Source organism: Phyllobates terribilis, unplaced genomic scaffold (genome assembly GCF_046119375.1).
Source record: "Phyllobates terribilis strain yellow unplaced genomic scaffold, ASM4611937v1 Scaffold_4__5_contigs__length_816908805, whole genome shotgun sequence".
Lineage (NCBI taxonomy): Eukaryota > Metazoa > Chordata > Amphibia > Anura > Dendrobatidae > Phyllobates > Phyllobates terribilis.
In genome coordinates this window covers 43,137,159-43,160,953 of record NW_027362764.1, presented here as the reverse complement: position 1 = coordinate 43,160,953, position 23,795 = coordinate 43,137,159, and the positions used below count along the sequence as shown (strand labels likewise).

Genomic DNA, 23,795 nt, shown 5'->3' with positions numbered 1-23,795 from the left:
ATGCTTTTATAATGTCTAGTGAAAAAGAAGAGTGTGTCCCATAAAGGGAATTGAATAATGTCGTCCGTTTCTGATGTAAAAAGTTGTGAAAAAGTTTGCATGTCCTGTAATTAACTGTTTTTGCTCTTTTCCAGCCCGAAGACGTGCTGTGCTTTACCAGGGGGGAATGTAGCGCCCCGAGGGTTCGGCCGCTACAGGGGTATTGCACCTCAGACCAGAGGTGTGATATTCCACTCCCAGGTAAGGATGGAGTGTGGACCAGGGCTCAGTTAGCTGCATACAGCACACACACCCCATTTCCGAGGGACAGCTCAACGGTGCTCCCACTAGACAGAAGTGCAGGCACGACCGACTATGTCCCTGGCTGGAGAGGGGAGGGGGGTGGAACACCCAGTGCTGTAGGGGCAGATAGGGGTTGGTTCCTGAGCATAGGAAGGAGCCCATTGGTTGCTGGTCACCTGGGCTCATGGTCAGAGGGAGGTATAAAAGGTGGGCACCATCTTAGATCTAGGGTCTGTCCAGAGAGGAGAAGACAGGGAGTAGAGGCTCTGTAGGAGCTCTACTCCAGGAGGGCCTAGTGAGAGGCCGAGGAGGAGGTGAAGGGGAGCTGTGGTGCCACCTGAGCCCAGCTCCACGAGAAGGGAGGATAAGAAGGAACAGGAAAGACGGAGGAGAGACAGAGAAACCGAAGGGCTCAGGAACAAGAAGGTGGAAGGGACCCTAAGAACCCACGAGAATCCAGGGTGAAGGGTCACGCAGATTAAGGGTACCGGATCCCAAGTTGGTGGAGGAGAAACTACCCTGAGCCAAAGACTGGACGTCGTGATCATTTATTGGTGCGACACCTCATCAAACCTGCTAGGAAGGCACCATATAGGACAGCGGAGGACGGGGCCCACGTTTGACCGCACAAGTCCGTGGCAGCTGGACAAAAGTGGGTCACTGGTGAGGCAGGCCAGAGAAAGGACAAAAGGGGGTCCTGAGCCATACTCCTGAACTGCCTGGGAGTTGACCGAGCCCCACACCTCGTGGACGCAGCACGGCTTGGGCGGTCACTACGTGTACAGAAGAGTACCTGAACTGTGAGTAAAAGACAATGGACTGCAGTATGTTGTCTGTGTGCTCTTTCGCTCCTCCAGCACTAACGGTACTGGGACTCTCACCACCATCACTCCCACCATTCACCACACTGCCCTGGGGCCGCACTCTTCCCGTGGGGAGTCACACCATCCTAGCTGCATCCATCATCGGCCCCAGCGGTCTGCCCTGCAGCGGCGGTTCCTAATAACCGCAATCCACGGGTGGCGTAGTCGGACATTATCTGAAACATCTAACAGACTGCCACTGGTCTGACCACCCTGAGCCATCGTGGACCGGGTCGCCACTACTACCCCCATCGTCTCCCTATCGCCCGGTTCCGAGTGCCCCACGGCCCAGGGGGCGAGTCATACATACATTACATTACTGATCCTGAGTTACATCCTGTATTATACCCCAGAGCTGCACTCACTATTCTGCTGGTGGAATCACTGTGTACATACATTACATTACTGATCCTGAGTTATCTTCTGTATTATACCCCAGAGCTGCACTCACTATTCTGCTGGTACAGTCACAGTGTACATACATTACATTACTGATCCTGTATTGATCCTGAGTTACATCCTGTATTATACTCCAGAGCTGCACTCACTATTCTGCTGGTGCAGTCACTGTGTACATACATTACATTACTGATCCTGAGATAAATCCTGTATTATACCCCAGAGCTGCACTCACTATTCTGCTGGTGCAGTCACTGTGTACATACATTACATTACTGATCCTGAGTTACATCCTGTATTATACCCCAGAGCTGAACTCACTATTCTGCTGGTGGAGTCACTGTGTACATACATTACATTACTGATCCTGTACTGATCCTGAGTTACATCCTGTATTATACTCCAGAGCTGCACTCACTATTCTGCTGGTGCAGTCACTGTGTACATACATTACATTACTGATCCTGTACTGATCCTGAGTTACATCCGGTATTATACTCCAGAGCTGCACTCACTATTCTGCTGGTGCAGTCACTGTGTACATACATTACATTACTGATCCTGTACTGATCCTGAGTTACCTCCTGTATTATACTCTACAGCTGCACTCACTATTCTGCTGGTGCAGTCACTGTGTACATACATTACATTACTGATCCTGTACTGATCCTGAGTTACATCCTGTATTATACTCCAGAGCTGCACTCACTATTCTGCTGGTGCAGTCACTGTGTACATACATTACATTACTGATCCTGTACTGATCCTGAGTTACATCCTGTATTATACCCCAGAGCTGCACTCACTATTCTGCTGGTGCAGTCACTGTGTACATACATTACATTACTGATCCTGTACTGATCCTGAGTTACATCCTGTATTATACTCCAGAGCTGCACTCACTATTCTGCTGGTGCAGTCACTCTGTACATACATTACATTACTGATCCTGTACTGATCCTGAGTTACATCCTGTATTATACTCCAGAGCTGCACTCACTACTCTGCTGGTGCAGTCACTGTGTGCATACATTACATTACTGATCCTGTACTGATCCTGAGTTACATCCTGTATTATACTCCAGAGCTGCATTCACTATTCTGCTGGTGCAGTCACTGTGTACATACATTACATTACTGATCCTGTACTGATCCTGAGTTACATCCTGTATTATACTCCAGAGCTGCACTCACTATTCTGCTGGAGCAGTCACTGTGTACATACATTACATTACTGATCTTTAGTTACATCCTGTATTATACTCCAGAGCTGCACTCACTATTCTGCTGGTGCAGTCACTGTGTACATACATTACATTACTGATCTTGAGTTATATCCTGTATTATACTCCAGAGCTGCACTCACTATTCTGCTGGTGCAGTCACTGTGTACATACATTACATTACTGATCCTGAGTTACCTCCTGTATTATACTCCAGAGCTGCACTCACTATTCTGCTGGTGCAGTCACTGTGTACATACATTACATTACTGATCCTGAGTTACATCCTGTATTATACTCCAGAGCTGCACTCACTATTCTGCTGGTGCAGTCACTGTGTACATACATTACATTACTGATCCTGTACTGCTCCTGAGTTACATCCTGTATTATACTCCAGAGCTGCACTCACTATTCTGCTGGTGGAGTCACTGTGTACATATATTACATTACTGATCCTGTACTGATCCTGAGTTACATCCTGTATTATACTCCAGAGCTGCACTCACTATTCTGCTGGTGCAGTCACTGTGTATATACATTACATTACTGATCCTGTACTGATCCTGAGTTACATCCTGTATTATACTCCAGAGCTGCACTCACTATTCTGCTGGAGCAGTCACTGTGTACATACATTACATTACTGATCCTGTACTGATCCTGAGTTACATCCGGTATTATACTCCAGAGCTGCACTCACTATTCTGCTGGTGCAGTCACTGTGTACATACATTACATTACTGATCCTGTACTGATCCTGAGTTACATCCTGTATTATACTCCAGAGCTGCACTCACTATTCTGCTGGTGCAGTCACTGCGTACATACATTACATTACTGATCCTGGGTTACATCCTGTATTATACTCCAGAGCTGCACTCACTATTCTGCTGGTGCAGTCACTGTGTACATACATTACATTACTGATCCTGTACTGATCCTGAGTTACATCCTGTATTATACCCCAGAGCTGCACTCACTATTCTGCTGGTGCAGTCACTGTGTACATACATTACATTACTGATCCTGTACTGATCCTGAGTTACATCCGGTATTATACTCCAGAGCGGCACTCACTATTCTGCTGGTGCAGTCACTCTGTACATACATTACATTACTGATCCTGTACTGATCCTGAGTTACATCCTGTATTATACTCCAGAGCTGCACTCACTATTCTGCTGGTGCAGTCACTGTGTGCATACATTACATTACTGATCCTGTACTGATCCTGAGTTACATCCTGTATTATACTCCAGAGCTGCACTCACTGTTCTGCTGGTGCAGTCACTGTGTACATACATTACATTACTGATCCTGTACTGATCCTGAGTTACATCCTGTATTATACTGCAGAGCTGCACTCACTATTCTGCTGGAGCAGTCACTGTGTACATACATTACATTACTGATCTTGAGTTACATCCTGTATTATACTCCAGAGCTGCACTCACTATTCTGCTGGAGCAGTCACTGTGTACATACATTACATTACTGATCTTTAGTTACATCCTGTATTATACTCCAGAGCTGCACTCACTATTCTGCTGGTGCAGTCACTGTGTACATACATTACATTACTGATCTTGAGTTATATCCTGTATTATACTCCAGAGCTGCACTCACTATTCTGCTGGTGCAGTCACTGTGTACATACATTACATTACTGATCCTGAGTTACCTCCTGTATTATACTCCAGAGCTGCACTCACTATTCTGCTGGTGCAGTCACTGTGTACATACATTACATTACTGATCCTGAGTTACATCCTGTATTATACTCCAGAGCTGCACTCACTATTCTGCTGGTGCAGTCACTGTGTACATACATTACATTACTGATCCTGTACTGCTCCTGAGTTACATCCTGTATTATACTCCAGAGCTGCACTCACTATTCTGCTGGTGGAGTCACTGTGTACATATATTACATTACTGATCCTGTACTGATCCTGAGTTACATCCTGTATTATACTCCAGAGCTGCACTCACTATTCTGCTGGTGCAGTCACTGTGTATATACATTACATTACTGATCCTGTACTGATCCTGAGTTACATCCTGTATTATACTCCAGAGCTGCACTCACTATTCTGCTGGAGCAGTCACTGTGTACATACATTACATTACTGATCCTGTACTGATCCTGAGTTACATCCGGTATTATACTCCAGAGCTGCACTCACTATTCTGCTGGTGCAGTCACTGTGTACATACATTACATTACTGATCCTGTACTGATCCTGAGTTACATCCTGTATTATACTCCAGAGCTGCACTCACTATTCTGCTGGTGCAGTCACTGCGTACATACATTACATTACTGATCCTGGGTTACATCCTGTATTATACTCCAGAGCTGCACTCACTATTCTGCTGGTGCAGTCACTGTGTACATACATTACATTACTGATCCTGTACTGATCCTGAGTTACATCCTGTATTATACCCCAGAGCTGCACTCACTATTCTGCTGGTGCAGTCACTGTGTACATACATTACATTACTGATCCTGTACTGATCCTGAGTTACATCCGGTATTATACTCCAGAGCGGCACTCACTATTCTGCTGGTGCAGTCACTCTGTACATACATTACATTACTGATCCTGTACTGATCCTGAGTTACATCCTGTATTATACTCCAGAGCTGCACTCACTATTCTGCTGGTGCAGTCACTGTGTGCATACATTACATTACTGATCCTGTACTGATCCTGAGTTACATCCTGTATTATACTCCAGAGCTGCACTCACTGTTCTGCTGGTGCAGTCACTGTGTACATACATTACATTACTGATCCTGTACTGATCCTGAGTTACATCCTGTATTATACTGCAGAGCTGCACTCACTATTCTGCTGGAGCAGTCACTGTGTACATACATTACATTACTGATCTTGAGTTACATCCTGTATTATACTCCAGAGCTGCACTCACTATTCTGCTGGAGCAGTCACTGTGTACATACATTACATTACTGATCTTTAGTTACATCCTGTATTATACTCCAGAGCTGCACTCACTATTCTGCTGGTGCAGTCACTGTGTACATACATTACATTACTGATCCTGAGTTACCTCCTGTATTATACCCCAGAGCTGCACTCACTATTCTGCTGGTGCAGTCACTATGTACATACATTACATTACTGATCCTGAGTTACATCCTGTATTATACTCCAGAGCTGCACTCACTATTCTGCTGGTGCAGTCACTGTGTACATACATTACATTACTGATCCTGAGTTACATCCTGTATTATACTCCAGAGCTGCACTCACTATTCTGCTGGTGCAGTCACTGTGTACATACATTACATTACTGATCCTGTACTGCTCCTGAGTTACATCCTGTATTATACTCCAGAGCTGCACTCACTATTCTGCTGGTGGAGTCACTGTGTACATATATTACATTACTGATCCTGTACTGATCCTGAGTTACATCCTGTATTATACTCCAGAGCTGCACTCACTATTCTGCTGGTGCAGTCACTGTGTATATACATTACATTACTGATCCTGTACTGATCCTGAGTTACATCCTCTATTATACTCCAGAGCTGCACTCACTATTCTGCTGGAGCAGTCACTGTGTACATACATTACATTACTGATCCTGAGTTACATCCTGTATTATACTTCAGAGCTGCACTCTCTATTCTGCTGTAATGTACTTTTATACATAGTATCACGCACAGGATCTCACCATTCTGACACTGAGCACCATAAAATCCATTAGGACAGAGGCAAATACTGGACTTCAGACACGTCCCACCGTTAAGGCACACAGGCTGGCACACCGCTAGAAAGTAAGCAGATGATTAGCATACGTAATATACTGTATACACTGACACACAGCGACGCTCCTGTGTGATGGAAACATTTCCATGTCAGACACACATGTGCGCGTACAAGTTCGTTTTTATGGATCAGCCCTGTTTTTCTTTGCTCCGTTGGGATCCAGCTATGATCAGTGATTCCAGCTCTGCTGCGATGGTTAATGGTGTCTACAGTAATAATAAACCCATTCCTATTCTGCTGCTCGTTCTCACCTCCATTCTTTATACTTCAGCTCTGCTTGTTCAGATTGGCTGCTGTGTATATGCACAAGTCCCGCAGGAAATCATTAAATGGAGAACAGGGATAGGACCATGGGCAGGACTGCATGTAGGACTGTACTGAGGGATGGATTGATTGCATTTTATTGTCTTCCTGATGTTTATTTTGCTGGGGCTCGTGTTATAGAAAAAAAAATTGTATCTTTCTAATATTTATATATATTGGGGTCATAGTTGTAGATATAAGCACATACAGTTATATGAAAAAGTTTGGGCACCCCGATTAATCTTAAGCTTAATGTTTTATAAAAATTGGTGTTTTTGCAACAGCTATTTCAGTTTGATATATGTAATAACTGTTGGACACAGTAATGTTTCTGCCTTGAAATGAGGTTTATTGTACTAACAGAAAATCTGCAATCTGCATTCAAACAAAATTTTACAGGCGCATAAGTATGGGCACCCTTATCATTTTCTTGTTTTAAATACTCCTACCTACTTTTTACTGACTTGCTAAAGCACTTTTTTTGCTTTTGTAACCTCATTGAGCTTTGAACTTCATAGCCAGGTGTATGCAATCATGAGAAAAGCTACTTAAAGTGTCCACTTGCAAGTTGTTCTCCTGTTTGAATCTCCTCTGAAGAGTGGTATTATGGGCTCGTCAAAACAACTGTCAAATGATCTGAAACAAAGATTATTCAACATAGTTGTTCAGGGGAAGGATACAAAAAGCTGTCTCAGAGATTGAACCTGTCAGTTTCCACTGTGAGGAACATAGTAAGGAAATGGAAGAACACAGGGACAGTTCTTGTTAAGGCCAGAAGTGGCAGGCCAAGGAAAACATCAGAAAGGCAGAGAAGAAGAATGGTGCGATCAGTCAAGGACAATCCTCAGACCACCTCCAGAGAGCTTCAGCATCAACTTGCTGCAGATGGTGTCACTGTGCATAGGTCAACTACACAACACACTTTGCACAAGAAGAAGCTGTATGGGAGAGTGATGCGAAAGAAGCCGTTTCTGCAAGCATGCCACAAACAGAGTCGGCTGAGGTATGCAAAAGCACATTTGGAGAAGCCAATTTCTTTTTGGAAGAAGGTCCTGTGGACTGATGAAACCAAGATTGAGTTGTTTGGTCATACAAAAAGGCGTTATGCATGGCAGCAAAAAAGCACAGCATTCCAAGAAAAACACTTGCTACCCACAGTAAAACTTGGTGGAGGTTCCATCATGCTTTGGGGCTGTGTGGCCAATGCCGGCACCGGGACTCTTGTTAAAGTTGAGGGACGCATGGATTCCACTCAGTATCAGCAGATTCTTGACAATAATGTTCAAGAATCAGTGACAAAGTTGAAGTTACGCAGGGGATGGATCTTTCAGCAAGACAATGATCCAAAACACCGCTCCAAATCTACTCAGGCATTCATGCAGAGGAACAATTACAATGTTCTGGAATGGCCATCCCAGTCCCCAGACCTGAATATCATTGAACATCTGTGGGATCATTTGAAGAGGGCTGTCCATGCTCGGCGACCATCAAACTTAACTGAACTGGAATTATTTTGTAAAGAGGAATGGTCAAAAATACCTTCATCCAGGATCCAGGAAATCATTAAAAGCTACAGGAAGCGACTAGAGACTGTTATTTTTGCAAAAGGAGAATCTACTAAATATTAATGTCACTTTTCTGGTGAGGTGCCCATACTTATGCACCTGTCAAATTTAGTTTGAATGCAGATTGCACATTTTCTGTTAGTACAATAAACCTCATTTCAAGGCAGAAACATTACTGTGTCCAACAGTTATTACATATATCAAACTGACATAGCTGCTGCAAAAACACCAATTTTTACAAAACATTAAGCTTAAGATTAATAGGGGTGCCCAAACTTTTTCATATAACTGTATTACCATAATATGTATAGGTGGACATTGCCGTACAATATCTAATACAATTATTAACAAAATCTGCACAAAAAAAAACAACTTAATAAATTGAAAATATAACAAACATTAAAAAAAGTACTATAACAATAAATTACTCCTTAATCAAAAAATATACCGGACAAACATATGCAAATATATCAATTTTATTGATTACAAAAAAAAAAAAATTAAACACAATCACTAAAGAAAAAATATTAAAAACATCCCATGAAAACCCAAGAATGGAAAATTCAGAGAACTATAATTGAAATACTTCAAAATGTCAAACCTATATATAAATTCACAATTCTAATATACAGAAATGACTAAATGAAGTGAACGATGAACCAATCAATATGGAAACCCCATGTCAAAAAACCTGTATCAAAAACACAAATAGTAGTAACTGTAACATACCTGGCGGCGCCCTTGCATGGTGGTCCATCTCCCACTGTGCAAGAGCGCGCACTTGATCTCCAGTCCAGAATGTCTCTCTGGCTTCCCTCCATGCTGTCTGTTTGTGTCTGTTTCTGCTGCTTAAGGGCGGTGCCCGATCACTTCCTGCTTTTTGTACCTGCTGTGGGTCACACCCCTTGTGCGTCCTCAGCCTATTGCTGTCTGTCACCTGGTATATAACCCAGCTGCTCCAATCAATCCCTGCCTGAGCATTGTGTTTCATTCAGTGTGTGCTTGCACTCTGAAGGTGCCAGGTCACGTTCTGTGTTTCTCTTGTCTGCCTATCCTGGAGGCTGTATTTCCAGGCCTGTCTGAACACGCTCCTAGCCTGTTCCTCCCGCCTTCTAGGGGCCGATTACCTAGACCCGCTCCTGTATCTTGTCTGTCCTGTCTGAACACGCTCCTAGCCTGTTCCTCCCGCCTTCTAGGGGCCGATTACCTAGACCCGCTCCTGTATCTTGTCTGTCCTGTCTGAACACGCTCCTAGCCTGTTCCTCCCGCCTTCTAGGGGCCGATTACCTAGACCCGCTCCTGTATCTTGTCTGTCCTGTCTGAACACGCTTCTTGCCTGTTCGCCCCGCCTCTCTGGGGGCCGTATTCCCAGACCCGCTCCTGTATCCCGCTGCAGTGTCGGTCTCTTCCGTACACTCAGTTCCAGTCTGAACTCTCTCCTATCCTTTACCTGTTTTGCCTCTATGTCCGTTCCTTTCCTTTTTCTGCAGAGTCTGAACTCGTACCTAACTCCTGCTTGTTGTCTCTGTACTCCCGTTTGTGAGTTTGTGGTCCACTCGCTACTTCACTGCAAGTACCCTGTGGGTATCTGGCTCTGCCTTTCCCTTCCTGTCTGTTCCGTGTGAACAGAGCCCTGTCCGTCCTGCTCTGCTCTTGCTCACCGCTCCAGGCGGTCTCGTCCTGCTCTGCTCTTGCTCACCGCTCCAGGCGGTCTCGTCCTGCTCTGCTCTTGCTCACCGCTCCTGGCGGTCTCGTCCTGCTCTGCTCTTGCTCACCGCTCCAGGCGGTCTCGTCCTGCTCTGCTCTTGCTCACCGCTCCAGGCGGTCTCGTCCTGCTCTGCTCTTGCTCACCGCTCCAGGCGGTCTCGTCCTGCTCTGCTCTTGCTCACCGCTCCAGGCGGTCTCGTCCTGCTCTGCTCTTGCTCACCGCTCCAGGCGGTCTCGTCCTGCTCTGCTCTTGCTCACCGCTCCAGGCGGCCTCGTCCTGCTCTGCTCTTGCTCACCGCTCCAGGCGGTCTCGTCCTGCTCTGCTCTTGCTCACCGCTCCAGGCGGTCTCGTCCTGCTCTGCTCTTGCTCACCGCTCCAGGCGGTCTCGTCCTGCTCTGCTCTTGCTCACCGCTCCAGGCGGCCTCGTCCTGCTCTGCTCTTGCTCACCGCTCCAGGCGGCCTCGTCCTGCTCTGCTCTTGCTCACCGCTCCAGGCGGCCTCGTCCTGCTCTGCTCTTGCTCACCGCTCCAGGCGGTCTCGTCCTGCCCTGCTCTCGCTCACCTCTCTGGGTGGCCTCACTCTGCTGTGTTTGTCCGCCACATCTGTGGTTCTGTTCCTGAGTCCCAGTGTGTACTGGGTCTTGTCCCGCCTGTGTTCCTACCTGCTAGTGCCTTCCTGTCTGCACTCTAGCCGTGCTTGCCTGTAGCCCCCTGCCTGCATACCCACCTGCCTGCATACCAGTCGTGCCTGCCTATTCCCACCAGTCTGTGTGCCAGCCTAACCAGTCTGTTCCTGTATTCCCCTGTATGGGTCAACAGCCGTGTCCTGGGTCTGTCCTGGAGTAGCACCTGGTCCCTCTGCTCGGTTCCTCCTTGGTGCATTGGCGTCGTATGCCGTCGTGCGACCCTGGTCGGATCGGGTGAATACCTAGTTACGCCCCTCCAGACATTCACTCTCCGGCACGGTCCAGTGGAATCACACGCACACGCCGCTCAGCCCGGGCGTGTGCATTACAGTAACCAATTAGTGGATCATGTGGCTCACACTGTCCAATGCCACAACTCGTGTTTCGCCCACAGCTTCATCAAGGGTTTTCTTTTTTTACTAGTTGTGTTTTAATTGTTTTTTGTAATCAATAAAATTGATATATTTGCATATGTTTATTGTCCAATGTCAAATACCCAAATAATACCGCCACACACTGCCTATCTAATATTACTGCTAATCTTTCCCTGGTTAACCCTAATGATCCCGTCCTAGGAAATGGGCATCCTTGGGCAATTGTTCACTTGGCCAAACCCTGAACTGGGCCATGAGTCTTGCTCAAAACAATTACATAGTTACCAAAGTTTTTAAAAAATTCACAAAATTTAGTCCACGCCCCCAGACTTAATGGGACCACCCAGGAACACTGACTTTTGAGCATACCTTTTCCATGCCCCACCCTATGGGACTATCGGCAGATATGCAACTATTTCCAAGTGCACAACACTTAAACTTACGTGTGCTGCAGGTAGGTCCGCTCCAGCCAGGTTTGCACTTGCACACGTCAGGGGTTACGCATTCCCCTCCGTTTTCGCAGTGACGGTTGCACACCACTAGTGTGGAAAAATAATAGAGTATTGGACTGATGATATTATAAAACAGATTTAGATCGTATAAATAAAAGTTGAATCCTGCTCCACTTCATATATATAAATCATATACATCATGACCACCAGTCGCATGCAGAGCTGCACTCCAGGCTCTCCTGCATTTCATTTTTCTTTCAAGCGCCACATCCATCCTCTTTCTCCTCATTATCAATGATCTGTTTGTAGCTAGAAGACAACCGGCTGCAGCAGGAGCCTCCCCCCTTTGTCCTGTCTGCAATAGGAAAAATTATTGCTAAGCCCTGCCCCTTGGAAGGGGTGTGGCTTCAGCCAGCCACCAGTTTAAGATGGAGCTGATCTGCTGGAGATTAACCCCTGTGTTTACTGCAGGATTCCTACAAGGCTGATAATTTCTGGATTATGCAGAAAATGCTGCAAGTTAAAAATTAGGGCGATTACATTTTTTGTTTCATTTACACATTAATTTCTAAGTTTAATGTTCCTTTAACTTAGCCCCTATTGCAGGGGTGCATAACATTTTTTGGTCCAAAGGCCGCAATGCCATACTGAACCAATCCCAAGGGCTTCAAAAAATGTAAAGTGGCTCTTACATGAATATATCACCAGAATCATCATCAGTACATTAATACATCACCGAAACCAAGTTTTGAGTATTTGAGGAGGATTTGGAGAGATTCTGCTCCAAAAAATAAGTGTGAATCTATGCTAACTTGCACTAGATTTTTGGAGCAGAATCTCACCAAATCCTCATAATCGCAAAACTCTAAGTTTGGAGGATTTTTAAGTTTTAACATAGCCATGAAGCACCTTTTGGATTGCTACATGTGTACAATATCAGAACCATCATCAGCACATGAATACAATGCCAGAACCACCATCAGTACATGAATGCAGCGCCTGAATCACCATCAGTACATGAATGCAGTGTCAGAACCACCATCAGTACATGAATGCAGCACCTGAATCACCATCAGTACATGAATGCAGTGCCAGAACCACCATCAGTACATGAATGCAGTGCCAGAACAAACATCAGAACATGAATAAATCACCAAGCTTAGTACAGCAATCAATTGCAATGTCAGGTCAGTCCCATGTACAATTGCATAGCATAAACCTACAACTCCCAGTATGTTTTTAACAATGGTAAGGAGATACTGGGAGTTGTTAACAGTCTTCATCAATCTGTTGACCATACAGGAACCATAGCACTGATGAGACACAGGAAAGATCACAAATAAACAATTACATCCAGGAACCTTATATTTGACATCTTCTCTGATTGAAGTCATTCCCATCACTTTATGTCTCCATGTAGCACAGACGCCATGATGACATTTCATGCTCAAAGCTCATCTCTGCAGACTTCACTCTTCTCCATCTTCAGCAGCACTTCCCGACACCGTGTCTTAAAAATAAAAGTATCATTACACTGCCCCATAAATAAAAATATCTCCCATGTTGTGCCCTTGAATAAATAATTGCCCTTCACTGTGCATCTTACACAACATATCCCCCCACACTGGCCCTCTGTGAAATATCCCCCCACACTGCCCCTCTGTGAAATATCCCCCCACACTGCCCCTCTGTGAAATATCCCCTCACACTGCCCCTCTATAAAATATCCCCCCACACTGCTAATCTGTAAAATATCCCCCCACACTGCCCCATTGTAAAATATCCCCCCACACTGCCCCTCTATAAAATATCCCTCCACACTGCCCCATTGTAAAATATCCCCTCACACTGCCCCTCTATAAAATATCCCCCCACACTGCCCCTCCGTAAAATATCCCCCCACACGGCCCCTCTGTAAAATATCCCTCCACACTGCTCCTCTGTAAAATCCCCCCACTTTTCCTCTCCACAATGACCCCCCACACTGCCCATCTCCATAATGTCCCCCAACACTGCCCCTCTCCATAATATTCCCCCCACACTGCCCCTCTCCAAAATATTCCCCCCCCCTACACTGCCCATCTCTAAAATATTCCCTCGCACACTGCCCCTCTCCATAATATCCCTCGCACACTGCCCATCTCCATAATATCCCTCGCACACTGCCCCTCTCCAAAATATTCCCCCCTACACTGCCCATCTCTAAAATATTCCCTCACACACTGCCCCTATCCATAATATCCCTCACACACTGCCCCTCTCCATAATATCCCTCGCACACTGCCCCTCTCCATAATATCCCTCGCACACTGCCCCTCTCCATAATATCCCTCGCACACTGCCCCTCTCCATAATATCCCTCGCACACTGCCCCTCTCCATAATATCCCTCCCACACTGCCCCTCTCCATAATATCCCTCGCACACTGCCCCTCTCCATAATATCCCTTGCACACTGCCCCTCTTTATATTATCCCCCCACACAGACTGCCCCTCTGAAAAAAGTACCCCCTACCATCACTGTCTGTAACCCCTTTCACAATTGTCCCCGAATTATGTGCCCTCACAGTAAAATTAACCCCCTCACCACCTCATCCACAATGATAAGGCATTAAATCTTCGGCTCCTTGATGGAGTGCTTACTGTTTCCTGCGCTGTCTCTGCTCCTCTGCGATGCTTCGGTGCTGAGGTGCCAGCAGCAGTGCGATGACATCAGCAGCATGCTGACCTCATCACACCGCTGCATCTTGGGGCCAGGGCTGACGAGCGCTCCTCTGCCCCAGTCCCAGCGCCTTAGTGTACATATGTATTTGCATCTGAAAGATGCAGCAAATCCTTTGGTGGGCTGCATGTGACCTGGAGGTCGTATATTGTGCATGCCTGCCCTAGGGCCAAGCATTTCACCTGTAGTGCCCACTAAAGGGTAAATATGATATTACATGCCACCAAGATAAATGCATGATCATATGGTCAGATTGCATTATTGATAATGGGAGCTATCCTTTGCAATGACTCTGCTATTGGTTCAGGGCTCAATAAAAAAAAATGGATGGATATGATTTCCACCACTAGAGGGAGCTCGTTGCAACAGAACATCATAAAAAAAATAAACTCATCTGCTCCCCCTAGTGGTGGCTTTAGGTAGTCAGAATGTAACCATTTATCTCTACTGCAAGGAAATTTACAGCTCCATAATTCAAAATAGGATCTCTGACCCCTACAGTGACATATTATGCCATTAATCGGCACAGTATGTCAGATCTATATAATGCTGAGATAACATGACTTACTTGTTTCACATCGGGGTCCAACATAACCAAACGGGCAGGAGCAGACATTCCTGGCCTGACAGACGCCCTCATGTTCACAGGGTGGATCACAAAAAGCTAAAAAGAACGTAATAATATACAGTCAGTGATGCAAGTGTATATACCTTTTATAAGGATAAGTGTCCCAATAGCGCAGATATAAGGGCTTTATGGGGGCATTGGTTACCCCCATGTTTAGCTATAGGGAGTAAAACAGTGCCCGCTGCCTGAGAAGCCCAAAGTTGATAGTCACCTTCTTCACAGGTGGCCCCTGCGTAGCCGGGCGCACACTCGCACACGTTGGGTCTCGCACACTTCCCACGGTTCCTGCAGTCCGGGCGGCACACAGCTGTAGGAGATCAAGTCTCATTAGAAGGAAGCGTTCCCAGCTGTGAACGTTCACTGGCGGCGGCCGCTTACCCGTCTGACAGTTGTATCCCAAGTAGCCCGGCTTACATTTACAAACATTCGGAGCGGAGCATTCCATATTCCTCCCGCACGGATGGCGGCAAATTGCTGCATGACGAAGAAATAAATAATAGGCGAATTAGCTTTCTACTAACAGAAGAAAAAGCTGGAACAATCTAGAGAGAATAGAGAATACATTTCCTAAATGATCATCATTTTTTTTTTTTAGATATTATTATATATTGTTTTTTTCTTGACATTATCACAAAGTGGCCACTGGAGGCAGCATAGAGCTAGTTTTAAAAGCCTGTGAAAATCTGTCTTCAGTTTGCTCCCCCTAGTGGTGGTCTTGTCCTGCAGAAATATTAGTATTTTTCTAATGTATGCAAAAATAGAAATAATCTATGGGGTTATAACATAAACTGGAGGGTTCAGGTAATGAATGGCGATGCCGAGGGCTCCAGAGCTAGAGCTGCTCATTGGAATATATAGCTCCTTCAAAAAACTGTTTGTAAAATACCTGGAAGAACTAATGAAGGTGCAGAGTGTACTTTAATGAGAAAAAAATGAACGTTTTAGAATTTACCAAATGGCTGCAATGAAACAAAGAGTGAAAAATTTAAAGGGGTCTGAATACTTTCCATACCCACTGTATATTTATACATATACACATATACATATATATATATATATATATATATATATATATATATATATATATATACAGCTCTGGCAAAAATTAAGAGACCACTGCAAAATTTTCAGTTTCTCTGCTTTTTCTCTTTAGAAGAATATATTTATATTTTTGAGTAAAATGTACATTGTTCTTTTAATCTATAAACTACTGACAACATGTCTCCGAAATTCAAAGCTAAAAATTTTGTATTTATTTGCAGCAAATGATAAAGCGTCAAAATAATAAAAAAGACCTCAAATTACTCATGTTTTAACTCAGGAAGAGTTCAGAAATCAATATTTGGTGGAATAACCATGATTTTAATCACAGCTTTCCACCAGTCTTTCCATGCTTTCCAATAGAAAACTGTTCAGTGGTCTCTTAATTTTTGCCAGAGCTGTATATGTATGTGTGTGCTTCCCACCCGTCTCTCCTTTGACAGCATGTGACCACTGCAGCCAATCAGTGGCCAGGGCAATTATAATAATAATTTTTATTTATATAGCGCCAACATATTCTGCAGCACTGTAAAATTAAGCGGGGACATGTACAGACAATAAATTCAATACAAGGTGAGACAGTTTAAACAGTTACATTAGGAGTGAGGGTCCGGCTGCTCCCAAGCTTACAATCTACAAGGAAATGGGGGGACACAATAGGTGAAAAGTGCTTGTTATTTCAGGTCCAGCTATTATAATAAGAAGGGATTTTCATATAAATCTGCATGATCCGGTCATCAGCCTGTATATTTAAGTGCAATAATCAAGTATCGAGTGCAGTTATCGTGTGCATGGAGGGAGTGGAGACAGATGACTAGTAGGGAACAGATTCTGAATAATATTTAGAAGAAGGGAACAGGGGAAGGTTAGTTTACTGAGCAGTTGAGGTGGTAGGCTTGTTTAAAGAGATGGGTTTTGAAAGCGCGCTTGAGGATGTGGTGGCTAGGTATCAGTTGGATCGTCTAGGGTAGAGCATTCCAGAGAACTGGTGCAGCACAAGAGAAGTCTTGGAGACGGAGGTGCGAGGTTCGGATTATGGGGGATGTTAGTCTTAGGTCATTTGTAGAACGGAGGGCACGTGTAGGGTGATAGACAGAGATGAGAGAGGAGATATAAGGTGGTGCAGAACTGTGGAGAGCTTTGTGGGTGAGAGCGATGAGTTTATATTGGACCCTGTAGGCATCGGTGAAGCGGCTGGACAGAAATACGACCCTGGCTGCCGCATTCAGGACGGATTGGAGAGGAGAAAATTTGGTAAGAGAGAGACCGATCAGAAGAGAGTTGCAGTAGTCCAGATGAGAGTGAATAAGAGTGACAGTAAGAGTTTTAGCAGTTTCAAAGGTGAGAAAAGATCGGATTCTGGAGATGTTTTTAAGATGCAGGTGACAAGAGCGAGTGAGTGATCGAATATAGGGAGTAAAGGAAAGTTTAGTGTCAAATATGACCCCAAAGCAGCGGGCGTGCTGCTTGGGAGTTATGGTTGCACCCTCCAAGGTAGTTTCAATGTTAGGTAGAGTTAGGTTAGTAGAGGGGAGAAACACAAGTTCAGTTTTGGAGAGATTCAGTTTAAGATAGAGGGAGGACATGATGTTAGAGACAGGAGACAAACAATCCTTGGTATTTTGTATTAGGTTAGGGGTGATGTCAGTAGAAGAAGTGTATAATTGGGTGTAGTCAGCATAGAGATGATACTGGAACCCAAATCTGCTGATGGTTTGTCCAATAGGACTGAGCCCTGCGGGACCCCGATAGTAAGGGGACGAGGAGAGGAAGAGGAGCCGGTAAAAGATACAGTGAAGGAGCGGTCAGAGATATAGGAGGAGAACCAGGAGAGAACAGTGTCCTTGAGGCCAATAGAGCGGAGCATAGTGAGGAGGAGCTGGTGATCCACAGTGTCAGATGTGGCAGAGAGATCCAGGAGAATCAGCAGGGAGCAGTGACCTTTGGATTTGGCTGTTAGTGAATCATTAGAGACTTTAGTGAGGGCAGTTTCAGTGGAGTGTGAGGAGCGGAAACCAGATTGTAGAGGGTCAAGAAGAGAGTTATCTGAGAGATAGCGGATTAGACGGGAGTGGACCAAGCGTTCCAGGAGTTTAGAGATGAAAGGAAGATTAGAGACAGGTCTGTAGTTAGCAGTGCAGTTCTGGTCCAGGGATGGCTTTTTAAGTAAAGGAGTTATGATGGCATATGTAAATGAGGAGGGAAAGATACCTGAAGAAAGAGAGAGGTTAAATATTTTAGTCAGGTGAGTGGTGACCACCAGTGAGAGAGACTGCAGGAGATGTGAGGGAATGGGGTCACTGTTGCAGGTTGTAGGCCGAGAAGAAGCAAGGAGCTGGGTAACTTCTTCTTCTGTAACAGGCTCAAAGATGGCAAGTGAGCTTGAAGTGCGGCAGGGAAGGGGATTCAGGCACTGAGGAGATTGGGCTGACATGTCCTGATGGATGTGGTTGATTTTTTCTTGGAAATAAGAGGCCAGATACTCCCCGCTGAAGTTGGTGGTGGGGGCCTGTGCTTTGGGTTTCAGGAGGGAGTTTAAGGTTTCAAAAAGTCGTTTTGGATTGTTGTACAGTGAAGTGATGAGGGTGGTGAAGTAGGATTGTTTGGCCAGATGAAGGGCAGAGTTATAGGTTTTGAACATTAATTTATAGTGGATGAAGTCCTCTGCTAAAAGAGATTTTCTCCACTGACCCTCAGCACACCTTGAGCAACGCTGAAGAAAATGTGTTTGCATCATGTGCCAGGGCTGCCATTGTTTGCGTCGGGTCTTTCTGCGTGTAGAAGGTGCTGCTTCATCTAGGGCGCTCTTCAGTGTATTATTGTAGTGTGACAATGCTAAGTCCAGACAGAAGAGGGAGGAGATGGGGGCTAAAGATGTGTGGATATTGTCCATAAGCTGCTGGGTATTAATGGTACGTGTATTCCTATAAGTGTGGTAAGTGGGGGTGTCCCGGGTAAGGAGAGAGTTCTTGACAGAGAAGGAAAGAAGGTTGTGGTCCGAGAGCAGGAGAGGGGAGTTAGTAAAGTCATGCAGTGAGCAGAGACGGGAGAAAACCAGGTCCAGAGTATTCCCATCTTCATGCGTAGGAGAGTTAGTAAACTATGAGAGGCCGAATGAGGAGGTTAGAGAAAGTAGATGAGAGGCAGATTGGGAGAGGGGATCATTGATGGGGATGTTAAAGTCTCACATGATGATGGTGGGAATGTCACAGGATAGAAAGTGAGGAAGCCAGGTGGCAATGTGATCCAGGAACTGGCGGGAGGAACCTGGAGGGCGATACACAACTGCCACTCGCAGGGAGAAGGGTTTGAAGAGTCTGACGGTGTGGACTTCAAAGGAAGGAAACATAAGTGAGGGAACCGGGGGGGTGACCTGAAAAGCACATTGTGACGAAAGGAGCAAACCAACACCTCCACTTTGTCTGTTCTCAGGTCTGGCGGCATGTGAAAATTTCAGCCCACCAAATGACAGAGCAGCAGCTGTGTTGGTGTCTGAATGCTGGATCCAGGTTTCTGTAATAGCCAGAAGGTTAAGGGAATTAGAGAGGAAAAAATCGTGAATGTAAGTTAGTTTGTTACACACAGACCGTGTATTCCAGAGAGCACAGTGGAAAGCAATAGGAGACAGCATGCACTGAATGAGTGAGATTAGCAGGGTTTCTATAGGCAGAAGGAGGAGAGTGGTGTATGCTAGTGGAGGGAGGCCCAGGGTTGGGGGAGATGTCGCCAGCGACTAGAAGAAGGAGAAAAAAGAGAAAGAGCAGGTGGTGCAATGATTTGTATGAACGTTTTGAGTGCTGTATGGAGGTAGTGGATGGTTTGGAGTGGGTGAGAAATGTCAGTAGAGCCTCACAGTTATACATGGGAGAGGGGAGAAGAGAGGGGTTGATATGGAGAGAGTGCACAGAATGTGTTAAAGGGCGGGTGAGATGTGAGAAAGCAGAGGTTAAAACAAGTAAGAAGCAGATTGCTATGACCAATGCATAGTGCAATACAACTGACCAAGAAGCAGCATGTTTGTATGAATATCTTATGCACCTTACCTGTCTCCTGCCCTGTCCAACTGCCATTGTATAACTGCTTATTAAAAGCACTTTAAGCTATTGCACTTAAAGTCTGTTGCACGCGTGACCCAGCACGTGTGCTATTCTGAGCCAGAGCTGAATATATATGAATTGGCTGTAAAAGTCCATTACACACAGGAAGAGAAGGAGATCGGGAGATTGGGGTAAACGGCCAGTGGGAGTGAGGATCAGTGGGGAATCGGAAGGTAAGTATGTGATGTTATTTTTTTCCATCCAGGGATCATAAGTAGAATTATAGAAAGGGGTGACAAACCCCTTTAAAGAGTTTTCCCATCTTGGCAAGCTATCACCTAAGCACAGGAAAAATGATAACTTGCTGATTGCTGGAGGTCCAACCATTGAGATCCCCAATGATCCCAAGAATGGGGCTTAGAAATGGCCATTTAGAATGGAGCTGAGGCCACCCCTGCTCCATTTTTTTTCTATGGCTCTGCTAACAATGTGTCTTTACCTTTACAAGTCAGTCCATCTCCATAATATCCGTAGGGACATCTTCCACATTTGAAACCTCCATCTGTACTTGGCTCACAATTAACTCCTCGGAAACATGGAGACTCTGCACAGTTGGCTTTCTCTGGTGCTATTGTGAAGGAGCTTTTAAGCTCTCCCCAACCTTTTGTCCTGTTCAGCAGAGTGGAAACATCTTCTACCAGACGGCTCTGCTCTTGGTCACCATTGCTGACTTGGTTTGGTATTTCATTAATTTCATTCTTTTTACTAACAGGGTCCTTTGAGATCTTCTCTTGGCCATTGATCTGCTGCTGAGAGATGGAGGTCACGCTTCTGCTCATAGGAAACTCATTGGTGGTAGTTCCTCGATATGTAGACCTCGATGTATGACTGGTGACCCAACCGTTGCGGAGCAGATGAGAAGTTGTTCTTCGACCATTTATTATCTTGGAGAACGTTGTCCTTTTTTGATCATTCATCGTCATTGAGGATGGAAAGCTTCGAGTTGTTGGCACAATAGATGTTTTTGGCCTTTTGCTATTTTCCATGGGTCTTGAAGCATCGGGAGAACCTTCAATAGACACATAGTTAATTACTATTTAAAAAAAAAACAATGGTCAATTTTACAAATCTTCAATGATGGAAATTCCATTAATATTTGTCTTTTAACATAAAGGAGAGGCAGCTCTGTCCGGTCCTCTGCGTGACGCATCTCCGGGTTGGTGGTCACTCTGGGCAGGGATTCAGGCCACAGACAGTAGCATTTGTAGAGAACTCCGGGACCTGCCTGTGCTCGAAACACCAACCTAGCGTGAACATGGGGATGGAGATACGAAGCAACGGAGGCGCGAAAGGAGTGGACATCAGGCAGGGATCAGTGGAGGTGTCCGGAGAGGTGAGTGGTAAGATATGTTGTTGTTTTTCTCTTTTTAACCCTTTGTTGGCCCAAGCTGGTAGCCACAGTTGGCTGCCATTTTGCTGAATTTGAGTGAAGCTAAATAGAAAAAAAATAATTTTTTCCAAATTGTGGATTTTTAAAAAAAATTAAGTTGAATTAAATTGCACTTAAATAAATTTGCTCATCTCTACTTGTTTTAAGTCATGACCCTCCAAGGTAAGTCAAGCCAACTTTCTCTCTAAGCCACGTCCATTGTCTAATGATGCACAAAAAAGTGTCTGATATCTAGACAGTTTTTTTTTTTTGCTCAAACTCCAGAATTATGGGGCATTTACTTTTTAGCTAAACTCCCCTGAGTAATAAAGAAGACGGCCATAGACAACACAAGGAGTAATGGTAGATGATAAGAAGAGGAAAGAGTAGGAAGAAAAGGAAGAACCATTATTTTGATCAAAGAAGGACAAGGAAGGATGAAAGACGTGATAAAGGAAATCAAATCTTGAAAGCAAGTAATAAGAAGAGAAAGAAGATTAGAGGGATGGTAAGGTCAAGAATAAGGAAGAGCGAGAATAGAAGGAGGAAGAGGAAGAAAGATAATTGTGAAAATAGGAAAAAAAAGAGTAGAAAAAGAAGTGGAAGAGGAGGACAAAAAAGAGAAGATGACAAAGGAAATCAAATTTCTACAGAAAGTAATAATAAAGTAGAGAAAAACAAAGTGAAGGGAGACAGCAAAATAAAGGAAAGAATGCAGAGCAATCGAGAGAAGAAAATGAAGAAGTTAGTATTCATGCTGTCTAACTAATTAAAGCAATTTAATAACTAAAGAATAACCCATTAAAGAAAAGAATTGGGAAAACGAAGAAAGAAGGAGAGAAGTAGAAAAAAAATTCAATAAGAAATATAAAGGAGAAAAAGATGAAGATAAAGTATAAAAGATAATGAAAGAGAGAAAGTTCTAGGAAAGAGAATAAGAGGAAGAGAAAAATCAGAGAACAATAAAGTAGAATAAGAAAAAACAGAAAGAAGATGAAGTACCACAGAAAATGAAGAGAAAGTAGAAGAGAATCGAGAAAGAAAAGATGAAGACAAAGGAAGTAAAGAACTTCAAGAGGAAGAAGGAAAAGAAAAAGAAGAAAAAACAGATTTAGAAAAGGATGATGAATAATACAAAGTAGAGGAACACATGATAAAGAAGAGGAATGGGATAACTGACGGGATCAGATTCTTTGGGAGAACACAATTTGGCCATGTAGCCGATGGTTTATGGGTCTGATGGTCGCCACCATTTCTATGCTCTCCGAGACTTCATCACTTATTTCTCTCTTGAACAGTGACTTTTTTCGATGAATGTACATTAACCACAGAGTATGTTAATTATAAGGATTTCTGTGTGTTCCCTTAGAATAGCGGCCATTGTTCCCTGCCAGGATCCTATAAACATACTGTGCGCTGCTCCACTTTACAGCATTGGGGAAGAATGTGGGAAAACATTCGGCTAATGGACAGAATATAATTCATTAGCTGCTTCAGCAAATTAACACTCATTTATTATAACTTTATGGCTGTAATTATCCCAGTAAATGGTCCGTGCCATGGTGGTCAGCAGCTCCTCGGCACATCACAAGCACCGCTTACATATGTCATACATCTACTATGGGCCGGTCCTCCACCAGAAGAAGCGGAGCTCCACACCGAGCAATGGCAATCGGAGGAAGGGATCGTTGCTTTAGCATTTCTTCTTCTCCATCCTTTGAGATTTAACTCTCGCTCCACTTTGCATCTAATATACAACAAGGTTCAACCCTGGCTATAGAGTAACAATAGTGGTTATTATTCTCTGTTCACCTCTATGGCTACAAAATCAACCTGGTTTTCTGTAGATATCACAGCACACTGCAATGTCTACAGCCCAATGGTCCTGGATTGTCCCAGGTTGTCCTCCAAGTGGACCAAAAGTGGGCGTTCACATGTCAGTAGGGCGGGGCTTATAACTGACTCGTTAATGGAGATTTAGTGAGTTATGACATTGTAGAAGCTCAGATGGCAGGAGGAGCTGCGGTGTGATATAACTTGTGGAGAGCAAATTGTTCCCAGACTCTTTTGAAGAACATTGAGGCATTTTTTACTTGCTCGCACTTCCGGCTCAAAATCAATTTTGCAAAAAGTTTGGTTATACATGATGGACCGACTGTCTTCTACAGCTTTTACGTATCACTGTACATAGGTGCTGAATAAATTACTGGTAAGCTTGTTCTGAAGGCAAGGACTTCTCTAATTTGAGAAGATCAAAGATCTTGAAATTTTCACTT

General features: G+C 44.5%; 1 protein-coding gene across 1 annotated transcript in view; it reads right to left on the bottom strand.

Moving 5' to 3' along the window:
• Positions 1–23,795, bottom strand: part of VWDE (von Willebrand factor D and EGF domains) — a 231,100-nt gene that overhangs the window by 29,260 nt on the left and 178,045 nt on the right. Inside the window, exons 21-26 of the mRNA XM_073677285.1 lie at positions 20,590–21,159; positions 15,391–15,486; positions 15,224–15,319; positions 14,953–15,048; positions 11,655–11,750; positions 6,482–6,577 (exon numbers count right to left, since the gene is read on the bottom strand). Coding sequence (XP_073533386.1) covers positions 6,482–6,577; positions 11,655–11,750; positions 14,953–15,048; positions 15,224–15,319; positions 15,391–15,486; positions 20,590–21,159 — 1,050 coding nt within the window. The remainder of the gene's footprint in view (positions 1–6,481; positions 6,578–11,654; positions 11,751–14,952; positions 15,049–15,223; positions 15,320–15,390; positions 15,487–20,589; positions 21,160–23,795) is intronic.